General features: G+C 44.8%; 1 protein-coding gene and 1 non-coding gene across 3 annotated transcripts; one reads left to right on the top strand and one right to left on the bottom strand.

The window, feature by feature from the left end:
* Window positions 1-3155: 3155 nt before the first annotated feature.
* LOC138375155 (U6 spliceosomal RNA) lies at window positions 3156-3261 on the bottom strand. Its single transcript, XR_011231417.1, has one exon. It is a non-coding gene; the product is annotated as a U6 spliceosomal RNA (small nuclear RNA).
* A 7355-nt stretch (window positions 3262-10616) lies between these two features.
* On the top strand, window positions 10617-16669 carry ODAPH (odontogenesis associated phosphoprotein). 2 transcript variants are annotated; one of them, XM_069458290.1, is made up of 3 exons: window positions 10617-10683; window positions 16338-16476; window positions 16618-16669. In XM_069458290.1, exons 1-3 carry the CDS (start codon window positions 10617-10619, stop codon window positions 16667-16669), a joined length of 258 nt encoding a protein of 85 aa, XP_069314391.1. The 2 variants fall into 2 exon arrangements, with proteins under 2 accessions (XP_069314391.1, XP_069314390.1); XM_069458289.1 differs by having other exon boundaries at window positions 16338-16669.
* The last annotated feature ends 2539 nt before the right edge of the window (window positions 16670-19208 follow it).

Raw genomic sequence — 19208 nt, 5'->3', positions numbered from 1 at the left:
GTCTGGAAGGTGGGAACGTGTTAGGCAAAGGGTGCCTGTATGACCAGCCCTGAAGAAAACCTTCGGCACTGAATCTTTAATGAGCTTCCCTGGTAAACAACATTACATACATATTGTTCACAATTCAGTGCTACAGGAATTAAGTATGTCCTGTGTAACCACACTGAGAAAGTACTCTTAGAAGTTTACACCTGGTTTCCTCCAGACTTTGTACCATGTGCCTTTTCCCTTTGCTGATTTTGCTTTCTGTTTGTATCCTTTTGCTGTAAGCAAAAGGTTACATGAGTACAGCTATATGTTGCCCTCTGTGAGTCCTCCTAGTGAATCATCAAACTTGGAGGTGCTCTCTTGTGGACCTCAACACAGATGGCCTTCCAGAATTGTCCTGAGTTAGGGCAAAGAAGCTGTGCCTTTATACCCCTGCATCAGTTATCAAATGTGGTTCACAGAGCAGTGTACGCGTTAAGGAGCTTGTACCAGAATGTAGATCAGCGACATCATGAAGCACGCTGTTCAGCTCCATCAGCATTTTTTCCAGAGCAAGACTTTCTCCATGAATGAAACATTACGCTGGTTTACAATTTGAAATAAGTGGCTGATCTCATTCTGGACCAGTCAGAAAGGGTTCACAGGCCAGCTGCTTTGAGTAGCACTGCCTCAGCGTATCAAGTCACTGAACAATCAACTAACCTGAGTTCTGTGGTTTGTGCTCAGTCAACGGCAGAGAAGTTCCCGACGGATTTGAGTCAGATAATAAACTTCCCAAATCCTTGTGGCAGAGCTTGTGCAGTTGAAAGGTAACATCACATTTGACTTAGCAGATTTGGGCCTCGTGCTTTTTAAAACAGAAACATTTCATTAAATGAAGAGAGTGAGGTGTACGTGCCGTGCAGGCTGCCAACCGCAAATACTAGTGGTGAGTACCATGTGGAGACAGGCATTCAGCTACAGACTCGCCAGTAGAGTGGACTCAACATACAATTTCAATAAAATGTAGGGTACTGGTGCTTATTAAAAAGGTAGTTTTTGTAATGGCACAAAATGTTGCCCGGCTACCCAGCTGAAAGAAATTACCTCTGAAATCCTAAGGATTCTTAAAAATGTTTTGGTTGCCACTTTTACTATGACACTTGTAGATGGGTCTTAAATGTAGGGAGGGGGGCCAGGTTCGGTGGCTCACGCCTGTAATCCCAGCACTCTGGGAGTCTGAGGTGGGAGGATTGCTTGAGGCCAGGAGTTTGAGACCAGCCTGGCCTTGAAACCCTGGGCAAACACAGTGAGACCCCATCTCCACAAAAAATAAGAAAAACTTAGCTGGGCATGGTGGTGCACAACTGTAGTCCCAGCTACTCAGGAGGCCGAGGTGGGAGGATCGCTTGAGCCTGGGAGTTCAAGGATGCAATGAGCTATGATCATGCCACTGTACTCCAGCCTGGGCAACAGAGTGAGAGCTCATCTCTAAAAGAAAAAGAAAAGAAAAGAGAGAAAAGAAAAAGAAAATTATAATAAGAGCATTCTATCGATTTAAATTAAAACCATTAAACAATTTCATCTCTGAAAAACTAGGGGTTGCTTGTTACCAGTGCTTTTATTTTCTCACTGGGATACTGGCTAAAGTTGGAGCCAAGTCTTGAATTACTGCTATTTCCTGTGACACCTAGATATCTCAAACAAATCTCCCAAACCCAGCTTAACTAATGAGACTTAAAGAAATCACTGTCTGAGTAGGTGTGGGTACAAGATTTTAGTTAGCTTTGCTGTGACTGGTCAGCTAGCAGAACCCTAAAAATAAGCCCCTGTTGAGATCCTTCAAATACAGCTTTCCAGCTGACTCGGTACCTCAAAATACTAAAGAATGTGACGTCCAAGTACCAATATCTGAGAAGTGTTGCCCACTCTCACAGAGATGATTACAATTTGCATAAATCCTCACATTTCTAGCCTTTTCTTTGTTTTTTTAGGATATTCATGTTCAAGAGGAAATGTTTGTTTGAGGCAGAAAACTATCAGTGTTCAGTAATAATGATAGCTAACATTTACCAGGTGCCAGTCTTTATTCAAAGTGCTTAAATTTTATTAACTCATTTAACTTCAAAATAACCCTATAAGGTAGGTACTATTATTATTCTCATTTTACAGATGAGGAAATTAAATGGCGAAAAGGTCTCACAGCTGGTATAATGGTATTATTATTATACAGAGTCACAGTGTTCTCAATTCTGATCTACAATGCCAGACCCAGAGATTTTGATTCACTAAATGTGGAATTGTTGTTGAACATTCATAACATCTTAAAGGCCAGACTTCAATCACTCCATTCAGAAGCTCCAATTGGTGCATTTAGAGGCTGAAGGATAAAACGTGAACTCATCCTGTGTCTCAAACTGAGGAAAACCCGTAGTTACTCATTACCACAATCTGGATCTGTCTGAGGCTACCATTAAGCATAGACACGGTAGCTGAGCACTCAAGGTGAAGTCACCTTACCACATACATTCAAGTACCCAAGGGATTCATCAGCACAGGCGTCTGCCTAGTCACCTGGTTTCTCTTAGCTCTCAGAAAGAATGCATGGAATGATAAAAGATTGGTCCTAATCTCTGTTAAAGATTTACTCAACCACTGGAACTGACATAATTTTCCACTCCATGTCTACATCTATAGTCTGTAATCAAATACAAGAATATAAAAATTAATAGCTCTGCTTTTTCACTTTTTAATACTAGGCTTAAGAATTGTTATCTTCTATGTGATTTGCTACTATATTGGTAATATTTCAGTCTATGTGTGTCTTTACGGGTGAAGTTGGTTTCTTGAAGGCAGCATATAATTGGGTCTCGTTTCTTTATCCATTCAGCCACTCTGTGCCTTTTAATTGGAGAATTGAGACCATTTACATTCAGTGCTATTATTGATAAGTAAGAACCATCTCATGCCATTTTGTTGCTTATTTTATCATTGTTTTGAGACTCCTCTCTTCCTTTCTTGCTGTCTACCTTTGTAGTTAAATTTAATATCTCTCACAGTATGTTTTAATTTGTTGCTTTTTTTATTTTTAGTAAATCTATTACAGATTTTTATGCTGTGGCTACTGTGAGGCTTACAAAAAACATTTTACAGATATAACAAGTTATTTCAAAGAGATGAAAATTTACAAAAATATGGAATGCTTCACAAATTTGCATGTCATCCTTGCACAGGGCCATTCTGATCATCTCTTTATCATTCCAATTTTAGTATATGTGCTGCTGAAGCAGGCACTGTATTCATAATATTTCAGAATCAATTTCAGCAAACCACATGCAGCATACTGTATATGACTTCAGGTATAGCTGGATCCAGGAGCTCAAACGATGTTACCAGAATCTGGAATCTCTCTACTCTGCCTTATCACGTAGCCTCTCCCTTTATGTAGGTATGTCTCCTCGCAATTTCAAGTCCAAAAGCAAAATTGTGTGCCTCCTTTCCAGTCACCCATACAACAGTTCTAGCACTAGTTTGGACTGGGCCTGATTGACTTGGCTTCCGTCAAATGCCCACCCCTAAAACACTCACTGTGGCCATAGGAATGCTATGCTATGATTGGCAGGTATAGGTTATAGCCCAATCCTGGAGCCAGGAGAGTAGAGAAATGATGGTTTTCCCAGAGGGGACTCAGGGTTAGGTAATCAGAAGAATCAGGATGCGAGCTGGGCTGGGCAAGCAAAAACGACGGCAATAGAGCTGAGAGCAGAGTGGGCTCTGAGGTGGGGCGGGGGGCATAGCTGCAGAGTAAAGGATTGTTGTTCGTAAATCTTTTCATGAACATTTGCCCACATGAATAAGGGGGGACACTGTAGAAGTATTTTGTCCTTGTTATAATCATTGCAGACAAAGCTGCCTTTAGATGTACCATTTGGTCTACTGAGAAGCAGACAAAATCATTTTACATATTTGGCCTATAGATCATATTCGTGATCTTGTGACAGAATGGTTCTGCAACTCACTGTGGACCAAATTCATTCATACTTGTTCATGCATATGCGTGCATGCATGCAGTCTGGAAGAATCTACTGAGTATCTACCATGTGCGAAGCACCGTGGGTCACCCCCAGATAAATTACACCCTTGGAAGTTGACTCTTCTAAACAGCGTCCCAGCCACCCTCTCCCTGTGGACTGTTGATCTTCCCACTAGCTCTGAGGTGGATCCAAGGTGCTTTTGACATTTCTCAAAGAGCATAAAACAGAAGTTTATACAGGTGATTTCTAAAAACCTTTTGTAATGAGAAGTTCCAAACAAAAGTACAGAGTATAATAAACTCCAATGTACCTGTCACATAGCTGCAACAATTATTAAACAGGGACAATCTTGTTCTGTCCATCCCCCAACTCACTCCCGGCTCTGATTATTTCGAAGCAAATCCTAGACAGCATATAATCTGTAAATATTTCAGCATATACCTCTAAAAGGTAAGGACTCTATTTTTTTAGACAAAGCTACATATCATTATCTCACCTAAAAGTGTTTAACAATGATCTCTTAATATTATCAAATATCCAGCCAATGTTCATATTTCCCCAGTTGTCTTATTTTATTTTTTACAATTAGTTTATTTGAAACAGAACCCAAATAAAATCCAAACCTTGTAATTGGTTGATATGTCTCTTAAGTCTCTCTTAGTCTGTTCCCGTTCCATCTCTTTTTATTTATTTATTTTGCCTTGAGAAAACTTTACACAAACCAATCTTTTGTCCTGCAGCACCGGGAAGATAGTTTCACAGAGCTTTCACTGCAATAAGGTGACAGCCAGGGTCTCAGAGCACACCTAGCACAGCGATTAAAAGCAAGAATCCTACAACCAAATTGCCTGGCTTTGTAGCATGGCTCTGCCACATATTAGCCACATGACCTAACTTCTCTGGGCCTCAGTTTTCTCGTTTTCTAAATGGGGATGACAATAATAACTACTTCATTGGGCTGCTTTAAGGATTAAGTGCCTTAATGTATGTTTAATGCCCAGAACAGTGATGCTTACAGTATGATAAATAGTACGCAGATGAGGCGATTGAGAGGCAACGAGGCCGACTGGTCCAAGGCCTCACAGCTAATTGGTGGCAGGAGAGAGGAGAACACTGATTTATCCCACTGGTTTCAAATCCTGTGTTTCAAACCTTTGATAAAGGAGGGCTGTGGGTGCCGTGGGCCTCACTCTGCCTCTGAGCAGGGTGTTAGTGCCATTGTGTCGTTAAATCACTGGAGTGACTTTGGGAACCCTCTTGAGGCCTATGTCTCCTGCTCTGCAAAAGGAAGAAATTGGAGGTGTGGCTAAGATGTCTGAAACCCCTTTTAGGAAAAATCCCAGCAGAAGATGCCCTCGAAAGCCTTGCGGAGAAGTCATCCCGGCCACCCGCAAATCAGAGCCAACCACAGGACAGTTAGATCCCCCAAAGACTCCCTCCAACAGAGCACCCCGAGCCAGCCCTGGGCCTCCCCCAGCCTGACTCAGGGGTATCCACCACTCCCCATGCTCCCCGACACACGTCATCCTGACTCACGGTGGCCCTAATGGAGGCTTCCCTAGATTACTCACCGTGGCCCATGAGGGGAATGCCCCTCCCAGGCGGCTTCAGCAGTTTCGGCCGCGGAAGGAGGACTCACCTAATCGGACTTAAGGCAGCTCAGCTTTGCTTCTCCAAGGCCCAACCGCAGGGCTGCGCCTTCTCCCAGCAGGACTGTGGAGATTAGAGCACAAGTGCGGCTGATCCGTCCTCAGACAGACATCCGGTGGGTCCCCAAGGGTGTGAAAACAGCTCTGCAGACTGGCCCTAGAAGCTGCAGAGGGACAGCTGGAACAGTCCAGCCTTTCTGAACGTTGCCAGCACGAGTCTTTGGTGTTTCCCCTCTCAGGCTGCTTCTAGCTTCCATTTCCGTTAATACAGAATGACGTTTACATTGTCTCAATGTAAGCATCCAAAATAAATGACTTGGCCAGGCGCGGTGGCTCACGCCTGTAATCCTAGCACTCTGGGAGGCCGAGGCAGGAGGATAGCTCGAGGTCAGGAGTTCGAGACCAGCCTGAGCAAGAGCAAGACCCCCGTCTCTACTAAAAATAGAAAGAAATTATCTGGACAACTAAAAACATATATAGAAAAAATTAGCCAGGCATGGTGGCGCATGCCTGTAGTCCCAGCTACTCAGGAGGCTGAGGCAGTAGGATTGCTTAAGCCCAGGAGTTTGAGGTTGCTGTGAGCTAGGCTGGCGCCACCGCACTCTAGCCAGGACAAAAGAGCAAGACTCTGTCTCAAAAAAAAAAAAAAAAAAAAGTAAATTACTTGCCAGAAACCATTTTCATTGTATCCAAACCCAACAGAGGCTCTAACAGAAGAGATCATTTATTTGGAATAGCGCATTGCAATGGGAGTATGCATGTCCTAGTAAACCACGTGCATATTCAGGGAGGCAAAGGAAGACGAAGGTTTTTATTGGAAAAAATGAGGAAGATCACATAAATTGTTTTGTAATAATTATCCTTGGCTACAAAGATCAGTAACAAGGGTGGCACCACACCAAGGCTGGGCAGGCAGTTGCCGGGCAGAGGTCCTTGCAGAAGTATTTCCTTGTATAAGGTTGCGATGGCCTTTTGCAAGGTGGTGGGATCTGTAGAGACTTTTTCGTTATCAGGCGTGAGAACCGTCTCTTCCTGACCTCCCCGGCTCTACTTGTCAGGGTTTTCTTACCATTGGCAACTCCATTTTGATTCTGTAACTTCCACGGGGAGGACGTGCAAACTCCACACAGCCCCAGCTGGGAATCCTTTGTTCTTTTCTCATCAGCGTCATAACGAAGGTTGAGTGAAATGACGTTATTCAAGGACCTGCTGTGTAGGGGCTCCCAGGTGGTAAAACAGGGCAAGCCTGAGAACCCAGAGCCCACGGAATCGACAGAGACTGTGCCTCACCTCGTCCTTTCTCTCCGCCCTGAGCAGAGACATGAGAAGGGACATAAGAATCCCCCACACACTCTCAGGCCCACGTTACTGCCCAAATGCAGAAATCTCCCCGCTCCACTGCGCAATTTCACTACTCCCGCCTTAGCTGCCCTCCACAGACTCTTCCAATACGTTATAAAGTTTCCTAGCATTTACTCACGAAAGTGCCAAGGTATCTTCCAGAACAAGGCATTTTTATTTCCCTAAGTTTTATTTTTAAAATAAACAATATTACCATGACGTTATTTTTAAATTCAACCATAATCTCATCACCCGAACACACCCAACCCCAGCGGTCGAATGCTCAGACCAAAAACCGTGGTATTATCTATGGCTCCCCTGGTCTCTCACGCCCTCTTCCGATTCATCAGGAAATCCTGTCAGCTCTTCCGTCAAACGGTGCCCATCATCTCCCCAATTCCCACACCTCCACCGCCACCAGCCCAGCCTGAGTCTCCATCCCCTCCCCACAGGACTGCTGCGATAGTCTGCCCCCAAAATCTATTCTCCACACAGTGGCCCAAGTTGTCCTTTTAAGATGTGGGCCGGGCGCGGTGGCTCACGCCTGTAATCCTAGCACTCTGGGAGGCCGAGGCGGGTGGATCGCTCAAGGTCAGGAGTTCGAGACCAGCCTGAGCAAGAGCAAGACCCCGTCTCTACTAAAAATAGAAAGAAATTATCTGGACAACTAAAATATATATAGAAAAAAAAAATTAGCCAGGCATGGTGGCGCATGCCTGTAGTCCCAGCTACGCAGGAGGCTGAGGCAGTAGGATCGCTTAAGCCCGGGAGTTTGAGGTTGCTGTGAGCTAGGCTGACGCCACAGCACTCATTCTAGCCAGGGCAACAAAGCAAGACTCTGTCTCAAAAAAAAAAAAAAAAAAAGATGTAAGTAAGCTCATGCCACCCCTCTCTGCAGAACCCTCCGGTGGCTCCCCATGTCCCTCAGATTAGCGATCTGCCCTCCTGTTACCCCTTTAACCTCTTCTCCTGCGACGGCCCCTGACTCGCTCTGCCCCAGCCACGATGGCCTCCCTGCTGTTGTGTGTTATAACACAGTCCAGCACGTGGCCATCCTGTCTCACGGCCTGTGCCTGGCCGTCCCCTCTGCCTGACACTGTCTTCCCCCGGGTAGCCACACGGATAACTTCCCCGCCTCTCTCCAGTCCTTGTTCACATACCATCTTCTGATTAAAACGCCAACACTTCCCTGCATTCCTTACCCTGATCATCTTTTATTTTTCTGTACCACATATCACAGAATATTCTAACATATTAGCTAATTTACTCATGTGTCGTATTTATTGTGCATTCTCTGTCTCTACCCCACCAGAATGTTAGCTCCACCGGGGCAGGTATTTTGTCTGTATCCTACCCCCTGGAATAATGTCCGACACGCAGCGGGCACCCAATACCTAGTTGTTGAATGAAATGAAGTGACGAGAGAGCAAAGTTCACTTCCCCAAAGCGACCCTCCCAAGGGCCAGATGCTCTGCTTTTCTGGGCTGCACACCTGGGGAGGAGGACATGGGGGACCTTCCCCTAAAATGTCCAACAAAGCCTTCTTAGACTGGTGTTCCTTCTGTGACAACACGTGTCACTCCAGCATACGGGAAACCTTTTCTCAAGGCAGCCTAGATCCAGGCACTGGACAGACTGAAACCAGTGAATAATTCCAAGTCGGTTCACGTTTGGTTGGGACAAGTTCACACGCCAAGATGTGGCTGAACCACAAAGCCCTTCAGTCACCAACAACTATTTCCTGCCATCCTCCCCAGTGGAAAGCACTACGGTGTTAAGCATTGCTGTATTTATAGCAGTCTCAGCCATCGGGTAATAAAAAGTTTTTCTTTTTTCTTTTTCACAGGAACTTGGATGGTCCTATGCGGGTCCCCAGGCGTTCTAGGTAACACGCACACTGCAGATCGCATCCACCGCGGGGCTGGGAGGGTCACGTGACACCACAGTATACTAGTCCCAAATCAGGGGCGCTTCTCAGCCTCTGTCGCCAGTGGCCCATCTCTGTCATGGCCCCACTTCTTCTCTTAACTGTCCCCTCCCTCCCATTTCCAGCCACAAGACCCGGCCTTGGCCAACCAGAGATCTGCCCGGGGACTTTTCTAACTGGTGCTAGCCGGAAAGAGCCTCCTTCCTCACAGGTTGCTAAGCCAGAAGGATACAAAACAAAAAAGTCGATTAAACTAAGACTATAAATCCACGAATGAATTAGTAAATGAATACACGAGTTTCTAAAGCAAAGTGAATGCAGTCATGGGTCACTTAATGACAAGGACACATTCTGAGAAATGCATCGGTGATTTTGCGGTCGTGTGACCATGGCAGAGTGCACTCACGCAAACCCAGATGGTACAGCCTACACAGGCTAGGCGTGTGGTGCAGCACGTTACTGCACCCAACACTGCGGGCAATGGCAACGCGATGGCAATCACTTGTGTATCTAAACATATCTAAACATAGAAAAAGTACTGTAAAAACAGGATATAAAAGATTAAAAAATGGTGGGTACAATGGGCATTGCTCCAATGACGCATGCACTGAAGGGCTGGATTTCACCACAATACGATATCTCAATATGGCAAAATTGCACTCCGTGAATATATACACATAAAAATAAACAAAGACTTTAAAATTTAATCAATTTAAATTAAAAATTTTTTAACCTTTTGACTCTTTCATAATACTTAACTTTATAAAACAAACACGTACAGCTGTACAAAAATATTTTATTTCTTTATATCCTTATTCTATAAGCTTTTTTCTATTTAAAAAATTATCTTTTTACTCTTTAAGCTCTTTTGTTAAAAGCTAAGACACACACACATTAGCCTAGGCCTGCACAGGGTCAGGATCGGAGTTTTTCCTAATTCCAAGGTCCATGCTCTGAATCGCCTGTGACTACCCCCCTCATTCCTCCAGCAGCTGACAGAGTCCTTCTCTCGGGAACCCAACCGGGCACAGGTGTACCATGTCCATCCTGTAGGCAATTTGGTGAACCAAGAGGAGCCCTGGGAGGACAAGGCACTAAGTTACTCTCCCAGATTTTCATGTTTGTTTGGACAGTTACTCTGCTGGCCCCTGGGAAAGGCAGTTTTCTGACTCTGCGTCCCTCGGCTCCTGCACACGAGCAGCGCTGAGAAGCAGCAGCATGAACCTGTGCGGGTCCAGAGAACAGCCCCTTCAAACGCCCGGGGCAGGAAGCCTCTGCAGAGTATGCTGTCCTGCTCCGTGTGGCTTTTCTAAGTGGGTAAGCGACACAGAGGGAAGCAGTGTGGAATATTTCTGGACAGCTGCTTTCTCCTGCAGAGGAAGATCCATCCGCACAAGTGAGTAGAAGACACTAACATGGGAGAAGATTCGAGGGATGAAAAGGCTGGGGAGGGCATGGTTGTCCAAATCCCACTGCAAGGAGAGATGAACGATATATTCAGCTGTCATTACAGGAAGCTTCTGGTTGACAAATACTGTCTGGTATTCCCCTGCTGGTTTCTTGCCCTCGCACCGCAATCCCTGATCTCTGTGGTCCACACGGCAAATGCAAATTATCTGAATCAGGCTGCAGGTGACTCACCAGCTCCCCTTTAAAGCAACCTTGGGTTCAACACGGTGGCTGCTCCGGGTGGCAGCCATGGCTCGCAGACACTGCTTCTCCTCCTGGGTACTGGTCTGCTGGTTGCTGGCGACCGTGGCAGAAGGTAAGGGTTTTGTTTTTATTCCACTGTGGTTCCACTAATTGACGAGTTGTATGAAGAGTCAAAATTGCCGCCATGATTACACGTTCCCATAAACGGGAAATATTGACCTCAGCCTGTGTGGCTAACGAGAAAGGCTGGGTTTTATCGTCCAGAGACTTTGGTCCTGGTCTCAGCACTAGCTCTGGGACTTTAGACACACTTCACCTCTCTGAGCATCAGAGTCCTCATCTGCGATGTGACAGTATTCATAATAGTCATCACTGTGGGAGTGAGAAGGACCAAATGAGCTACCATGTGGGGAACAGCTCTGCAGGCTCAAAACACTGTACAAATACTAGTTATTATTGTTAGAAAGCTAACAGTTTCCACCTTGAATTACAGCACTGGCCACCTGTTTACAGCTCCAGTAGCTCAATAGTTTGCACCTGGTGGGTGTTTCGTCTCTGTTCATTGCTTTAATGAATCACACCTAGTAAGCTGTGTCTTAGTGCTACTGAGGTAAGCACAGGTTTCTTTCTTTAGGATTCTATTAGATGCAACTTCTCCACTGTTCCTGTCTCTTTCCTTCACCCACTACAAAATGTACCAGTGGCCTGAGCCTGGTTTGCAAACCCCTGGGGAAAGGAAAGAAAAGGACAGAGAAGGGAAGAGGAGGAAAGAAAGGGGAAGGAGACCCCGCGGGCCATGGGTCTAACTTTATTTTCACAGTTCAGCTGTGTTCCAAAACGAGATGTGGTTTAGGGAGGAGAGAAGCAGGCTCAGAGAGAGCCCTTCACCCGCTCACGTGCCCTGGGGCAGGAGGTGGCAGGGGCTCAGCCAGACCCTACTTACCCCCCAAAGCTCACGGCAGACTGGAGAGGGGGAGGGACGTCAGAGCTGGTCCAGGGACCCCCAGAGATCCCCTTATCCGACCTCCACACAACTCTGGCAATCAGAGGATGAGGGGCACAGATCATAGACAACTGCCCCCCAAATCCCAACACAAGGCCCCCCCAATCAACACCTGCTAAAAGAGGCATCCTAAAACAGAACTAGCCACCTGCCACCTTCCTTCCAGAAAATGAACCACTCTTCAAGAGGCTTTGTAACTATGTAGCTAAACGAGTGACAATGAGATTAGAGATTTCTTCTATTTGCATCTAAACGACACCAATTGAAACATGAGATTTGACTTCTGAACTGGGCTCACTCTTCCCATAACCCCTCGAAGTCCGTCAAATATAGCTTCTTTCCATCCCGGCAGCCCTGGTTCCAGTCTGTGGCTGCTCGCACACATCTGGGGCTGCCAGACAAGGTCACGTGTGGCTCTCCAAGCTCGCCCTCTTCTCTCTTCCATGGCAGCGGCTGCGGCTGTTGCTGCTCCCTCTTCCTGCTTTCACTTGTGTTTGTTGCAATTCTGCTTCAAGGCACGTTTAAATGTTGCTATGATGTTGCCTTTACAAAGTCTTCCTTGAGACACATAATTTTAAAATTGCGATCTTTGGTTCTGGCACTTTCTCCTACACAGCCCACTGCACATGCTGCGTTCTGCTCCGGATGCAGATCTGTGTAGTGATCGCAGCTTCCCGCCCCTCCAGCACAGCACTGTGTCTTGCTCATCTCTGCACCCGCTGCGGCACCTGACACGGTAGCCTGTACGTTGCTGAAACGACTTGACTTGCAGCAAAGAGTTGAAACAGGCCTGTGTGACAATTTCTAGGCTCCAAATTTTTTATCTGTAAAGTTAGAGATCTGGCCACTCTATGAGCCTACAAAATGAATTGAGTTGCGGTTATTGTGAGTCAATCAATCACAGGACTTTCTGGTTCAACTCTGAAGAACACGAGAGATTTTCTAAGAGTCCACGTGCCGTGCAAGGAAAGAACTGCATAGTTAAATGTCAAGTGTAAAACTTACTTCTCATAAACTCAGTATAGTTCGCTACAAGCCGGCTGTTGTCTGACCAAATAACCACAGACTACAGGTAATTATATAAAAAAAAAAAGTCTTTCATCATTACCTTTTTTTTTAAAAGTACTTATTTTTGAAGCAGTTGGTATGCTACTAATTTCAATGTCTAGACTGTAATAAACCCATTTAAAATTGATATCCAAATTCCAAGCAATATTTTGCCTTCTATTTTCTATTATATTCTAATTTTCAATATAAATTAATCATTGCAAATTTTCTGGGACTAGAATGAAATACTCACAAAAATATTCAGCACGTGCCTGACCGTCCATTCAATCTGTCAGGTGTTTACTGAGCACCACAGCCAGCCAGGGACTATTCTAGGTGCCGGGGACACAGCCAGTGACCAACTGATATAGTTTGGCTATTTGTCTCCTCCAAACGTCACGTTGAAATTTGGTCCCCAGTGCTGAAGGTAGGGCCTAAGGGAGGTGTTTGGGTCATGGGAGTGGATTCCTCATGAGTGGCTTGTTGACATCCTCACTCTGCGAAAACTGATTACTATAAAGAGCCTCACACCTCCCTCCTGTGTCTCTTGCCCCTTCTCTCGCCATGTGACGTGCTGGCTTCCTTTCTCCTGCCGCCATGAGTGATGCTCCTGCGGCCCTCAGCAAAAGCAGATGCTGGCACCATTGCTTCTTGTACAGTCTGCAGAACCGTGAGCCAAATAAACCTCTTTTCTTCATAAATTACACAGCCTCAGGTGTTCTTTATAGCAACACAAACAAACTAAGACACCAACAGAGTCAACTGTCCTCGTGGCGGTCCTATTCTAATACTATCTGTACCCTTTAGTCCTATTCTTAGTGCACAAATTTTATGTGTAAATGTAACCAGATGGGCCTAAGAAAATGGGGCTCATGCTAATAGAATCTTCCATAACATGTAAGATTAATAGCAATAGCTAACACTTACTAAACGCATGCCGTAGGTCAGGAAATATATTCTGAGCACTTTACACATTGTATTTCAGCTGAGACTTGCAACAAGCTAATGAAATAGGTAATATTACTCTCTCCATCTTACAATTAAGGAAAATGAGACCGGAAGAGGTTAAGGAATCCATCTCCGGTCACACGGTTATTAAGTGGCAGAGCTCAGGGAGCCTGGCTCCAGAACTCCTCCTTGTGAACACTGAGCTGTTCTGCCTCTCAGCCTGTTTGGAATCTGCATTTAGATATTTGACCCACTTCGGTCCTATTAATATTAAGCTTGCGGAGGAACGCTCATCGTGGACATTCGGTGCCTCTGGTGGCATGTCAGTACATTACCTAAGCGGACATATTTGCTTATTAATATTAATCATCACACTACCCCTGAGAGGTAGGAACTTGATACCTTTTGCAATTGTAGAAACCGAGGTTTCTCTCAATCAATTCAATCCTGCTTGCAGGCACCGTGCTGGGGATGAAGAGACAGCAGTCTATGAGATGGTCACGTGGCTATTTCAGTGGAGCAGGAACGTAGCCACTGAGTAATAACCACGTTACTGATGAGGATTATGAGAGTGGACTCACAGGGAGCTAGGGAGCTCGTCGCAAAGGGCCTTCACGCAGTCTCTGGGTAGGCAAGGCCTCCCTGAGAAAATGAGACTCGAAATCTAGACAGGAGTTAGCCGGGCAGAGAGCGCAGGAAGCCGTGCTCTAGGCTTCTAGAACACCCTGGTCCACCGCCCAGGACCATGGATGACATTTGCCAAAGTAGCTTTCCGGGAGTGGAGGAGACAGAGGCTGAGTCAAGTGGATTAAACAGGCGGTGGGGGCAGGGGGAGAAGTGGGGTCAGTAAGTGTGTAGCCTTTAAAGAGAGAAAATAGGAACCAAAGAAGTTCGTGTCAGATCGCCTCAGTTTTCTTTCTGAAATATGAAGCCAAGTAATCTGCTTAGAAAGGTAGAGAGAATTTCCAAGTGAATTCTTCAGATGAATGAAAAACAGTGAGCATTTTTCAGGGGCTTTGAGGAGAGAGCAAAGGTTTGGAAGACAGCGGGAAGAGGGCAGAGCAAGGATAAACAAACCATGAATGGCATCAACCTACTTACTCAGGTGTGGGGCCTCACTTAACTTTGTTCAGTTTTTTGTTTTGTTTTGTTTTGTTTTACTTTTTACTGTATAACTTTGTAAGATGTGACAGGTTCCCAAATCAATCTTTATGGTCCCACATTTTAGAACACTTGTGCTCGCCAGCCAGTGACCTGATATAATCCCCATGTGTCTAGTTTGCTGGAAGAATGTGGTTTTACATGGTCCTATGGTCCTACCCACATTCTTGAGTAGGTGACTGCAGCAAGTTTGGACCTTGATCTTGAGCCCTTGGAAATTCCCAGGAGAAGAGATTACCGAACACTACTGGACATTCCAGAGTCAGAAAAAACCTGCCTAGCAGAAGAGGCTCAGGTTTTAAGAGATGAGATAGACACAAGGGGTGAGTGGTTGGTTGGTTTTTAATAGCTGGAGCACAGTTAACTGAATGGCAGAGCTCAAGGCCTAGCTCAGCTGATCTGTTAGTAAAATGTCAAAATGGGTTTATTTTGTTTTGTTTTGTTTTTTTGAAACAGAGTCTTGCTCTGTTGCCCAGGCTAGAGTGCCGTGGTGTCAGCCTAGCTCACAGCAACGTCAAACTCCTGGGCTCAAGCAATCCTTCTGCCCCAGCCTCCCGAGTCGCTGGGACTACAGGCATGTGCCACCATGCCTGGATAATTTTTTTTTCTATATGTTTTTACTTGTCCAGCTAATTTCTTTCTATTTTTTAGTAGAGATGGGGGTCTCACTCTTGCTCAGGCTGGTCTCGAACTCCTGACGAGCGATCCTCCCACCTCGGCCTCCCAGAGTGCTAGGATTACAGGCGTGAACCTCTGCGCCCGGCCCAGATCAAGATATAGAACGTTTCTAAAGAGTTCCCTAGTTGCTCTTTCAACTAAATAACACCTACCCTAACCCTAAGCTGAATATTATTTTGACTTTTTTTAACCATAGTTCAGTTTTGCTTGTTCTTGAACTTCATATAAATGGAATCTTACAGTATGTAACTCTTTCGTGTCTAATTTCTTTTGCTCAACATAACATCTGTGGGATTTGTCATGGTGCTGGTGGGTGTGATTTCATTATGCTAATGTATGTTAATGGGGAAAAGGTTACCTTTGGACATGAGCCTCTGGTTTCTGTGCATGCTCCTTGCCCGGAAAAGTCCCCAACCTCAAGTTCCTGCTGTTGCGGGTTTGGTTCTAAATGCTCATTGGCCTCCTCATTTTTGCCCCTCTCCTCTTTTCCTGTGGTTAGCACTGCCAGCCTGCACCTGTCCCTAACAGGCTTCATCCATGTTGTTGTCGGTATTAGTAGCTCTTTTTTGTCATTGCTGAATGCTATGTCACTGTATGAATACACAGTTTGTTCATCCATTTACCTACTGATGGAAACTTGGATTGTTCTCAAGTTTTTGCTATTATGAATAAGGCTGCTATGAGCATCCTTGAACTTCCTGTAGACATAAACATTCATTTCTCTTGGATAAATTCCCCAGAGTTGAAATGCTGGGTCAAAGGTGTGTCTGTGTCTCATTTTATCAAACTTTAGCGATGTTTTCACACATGCTTTGAGGCATCTCTCATTCTCTCTTCCCATTTTTCTTCCCTGCCATCACCCTGAATATCTACCTCCCTTCTGCTTCTGTACCAGATCTGTTTCCTGACTTGTATTTTCCTCCCCACAGGACAAGAGGCATTCACCCCTCCTGGAGGCTCACAGAATGACCTAGACCATACGGACTGCCAGATCTTCACACTCACCCCTCCTCCGCCCGTCACGAGGAGTCCAATAACAAGGGTCCAGCCCATCACAAGGACACCCAAGTGTCCTTTCCATGTTTTTCCACCAAGAAGACCCAGAATCTACGTTAGGCTTCCAATTAGACCTTTCTTTCCTCCAAGGTGCAACCACCGTTTTCACTTCCAGCCATTTTACTGGCCACACGGTCGCCTTCCTCCTCACAGATATTTCCCCAGAAGGACACTCCGAAGAGGAAGCTCATCTGAGGAAAGCTGAAGAGAAGACAAACCCAAACTTACTGAAGCCAAAGAAGCCAATCCCTCAGAGAAGGCAAGAAAAAGATTGATGTTCTCTTTCCAAGCTAAAACTCCTTGAAAAATTTGAAGATTAAGTATCCTAAACACCATCAGCTAGAGATTGTTCTCCTCCTCAGCAGCAAAGATGCTGGATTATAGGCTAATTACGAGTACAAAAGAGAGCGGTAAACATGTTATTCTTATCCTCAAATTTTTATGGTCATTATTTACGCAAATAAAATCTTTAAATGGGTGGCTCCAATAATTCCTATCCATAGTGAGATACAAGAAGAATCAACCTCCTCTTCTAAATTAAAGAGCATTTAAATAAAATGAGATCATTACAAACCAAACGAAGACACGAATGACATGCTCTTTTATACTCACTGGAAAACTTAAAGAACAAGGTACATTTACAAAGTGAACTTTTTAAAAAAATTATAAAGTTTAAAGCACAAAAAGTTATGGGGAATCTGGCTACAGATAATACTTTAAAAATATAAACTGAATTATCTACCCCGAATAATTATTTTTTTAACCGTATCTAAATTGACGTTAATGTAAATTTTTTAGACAACCAGTGCAAATTAAGTATCTCATGATTTCTCCTATTGTCATGTAGATACTGGCTAAAGTGATATACTGCCCCTCAATGTGGTTCCAGGCTCAAAAGCCGGATTAAAAGGTTACACGGATGTTCTGGTAATTCTGGAACTTTACAGACATAAATTCATTCAACTATGGGAACCTCGTATTTTCGGGGTGCAAACTGAGAAACAAATCCCACAGACTGCACTCATTGGTTATTTGGCCACTGTAAAAATTCTGCCTCCTATTTACGCCACTCCTCTTGCCTGTCACATAGGGACTTTGGATTTGCATACAGGGTCAGTGGCTTGCACTTGTCCCTCTCAAGAACTATGTGTAAAAATTGCTGCTGCTGCTGCTGCAAAGAAAGAAAAAATAACACAAAGACAAAAGGACTCTGGGAATGGTTGCCTGGGAAAAAGAGAGATATGAGATAATCGTGCTGTGATTCCTTCCAATATTAAACAACAAAAAGAAAAAAACCATTTCTTTCACTTCATAGCAAATATTCATTATAAGAACAGATATTTGCTTCAAATTTACAGGTTTAAATAAAAACCTTTTTGAAATCTTCATCAACAAACTATATTTTAGCCCTGGCACGGTGGCTCAACACCTGTAATCTTAGCACTTTGGGAGACTGAAGAGGGGAAGATCACTTGAGGCCAGGAGTTCAAGACCAGCCTGAGCAAGAGTGAGACCCCCGTCTTTACAAAATGTAGAAGAATCAGCCCAGCGTGGCGGCACACGCCTGTAGTCCCAGCTGCTCGGGAGGCTGAGGCAGGAGGATCACTTGAGCCCAGGAGTGTCAGGTTGCTGTGAGCTATGATGATGCCACTGCACTCTAGCCCAGGCAACACAGTGAAACCCTGTCTAAAAAAAGAAAAGGAAAGAAACAGTATTTTAAAAACAAACCATACCTGCTCCCTGCTTTGGTCAGTAAGGACATACCAGAAAAGGGCCAAGTTTGGGCAAACCTGAAGACAGATAAATGTTTGTATTTGAGTCTCATTTTTCTTTCTGACCCCCGTGCTTTGTTCTGGCATGCTCACTGGTCACCTAGGGATTCCGTGTCCTCACAGTGCCCCTGATTGCCCAAAACCAACCTGGCATTGACTGAGCTTTCTCTTCCCAGACATTAGAATGTTTGCAATTCGAAACTTAACAGTTCTGAAATCTAGACCCTTAAGGCCTTGCTAGGTGATATGTAAACATCAGGTAAACCAAGAGAAGCTAATGATGGATTAACAGCTTCAATGCATTGTGACTGCATCTTCCGTAGCTGGCCGGCTACATCTCTAGTGTTTCATGTATAGTAAGTGCCTTTTCAAAATAACTCTAGGTAAAATTGCATCATTCCTCCCCTGGAACATGCACAGAGTTGCCTATATGAGAAGCAGCCTCCATCTGCAATCAAATGTATATAACTTTGTGATTTAAAAAAAAAAAATTTGGGCCGGGCGCGGTGGCTCACGCCTGTAATCCTAGCACTCTGGGAGGCCGAGGTGGGCGGATCGTTTGAACTCAGGAGTTCGAGACCAGCCTGAGCAAGAGCGAGACCCCATCTCTACTAAAAATACAAAGAAATTATATGGACAGCTAAAAATATATATAGAAAAAATTAGCCGGGCATGGTGGTGCATGCCTGTAGTCTCAGCTACTCGGGAGGCTGAGACAGGAGGATCCCTTGAGCTCAGGAGTTTGAGGTTGCTGTGAGCTAGGCTGACACCACGGCACTCACTCTAGCCTGGGCAACAGAGTGAGACTCTGTCTCAAAAAAAAAAAAAAAATTTGCCTCATTCCTTTGGATTAATAAATTTTGCCTTTAAAAATACAAGGTTTCCTAGCAGGTTTATCGAGTCCCTAGCAGGTTTAGAGTGTTCCGTCGCTAATACCTCAAAGTGCATTCGTTTCTGAAATGAGTTCCTTTT

Source organism: Eulemur rufifrons, chromosome 24 (assembly GCF_041146395.1).
Source record: "Eulemur rufifrons isolate Redbay chromosome 24, OSU_ERuf_1, whole genome shotgun sequence".
NCBI classification, from domain to species: domain Eukaryota; kingdom Metazoa; phylum Chordata; class Mammalia; order Primates; family Lemuridae; genus Eulemur; species Eulemur rufifrons.
The sequence above is the reverse complement of the archived record's forward strand: the minus strand, read 5'-3'. Positions and strand labels throughout refer to the sequence as shown.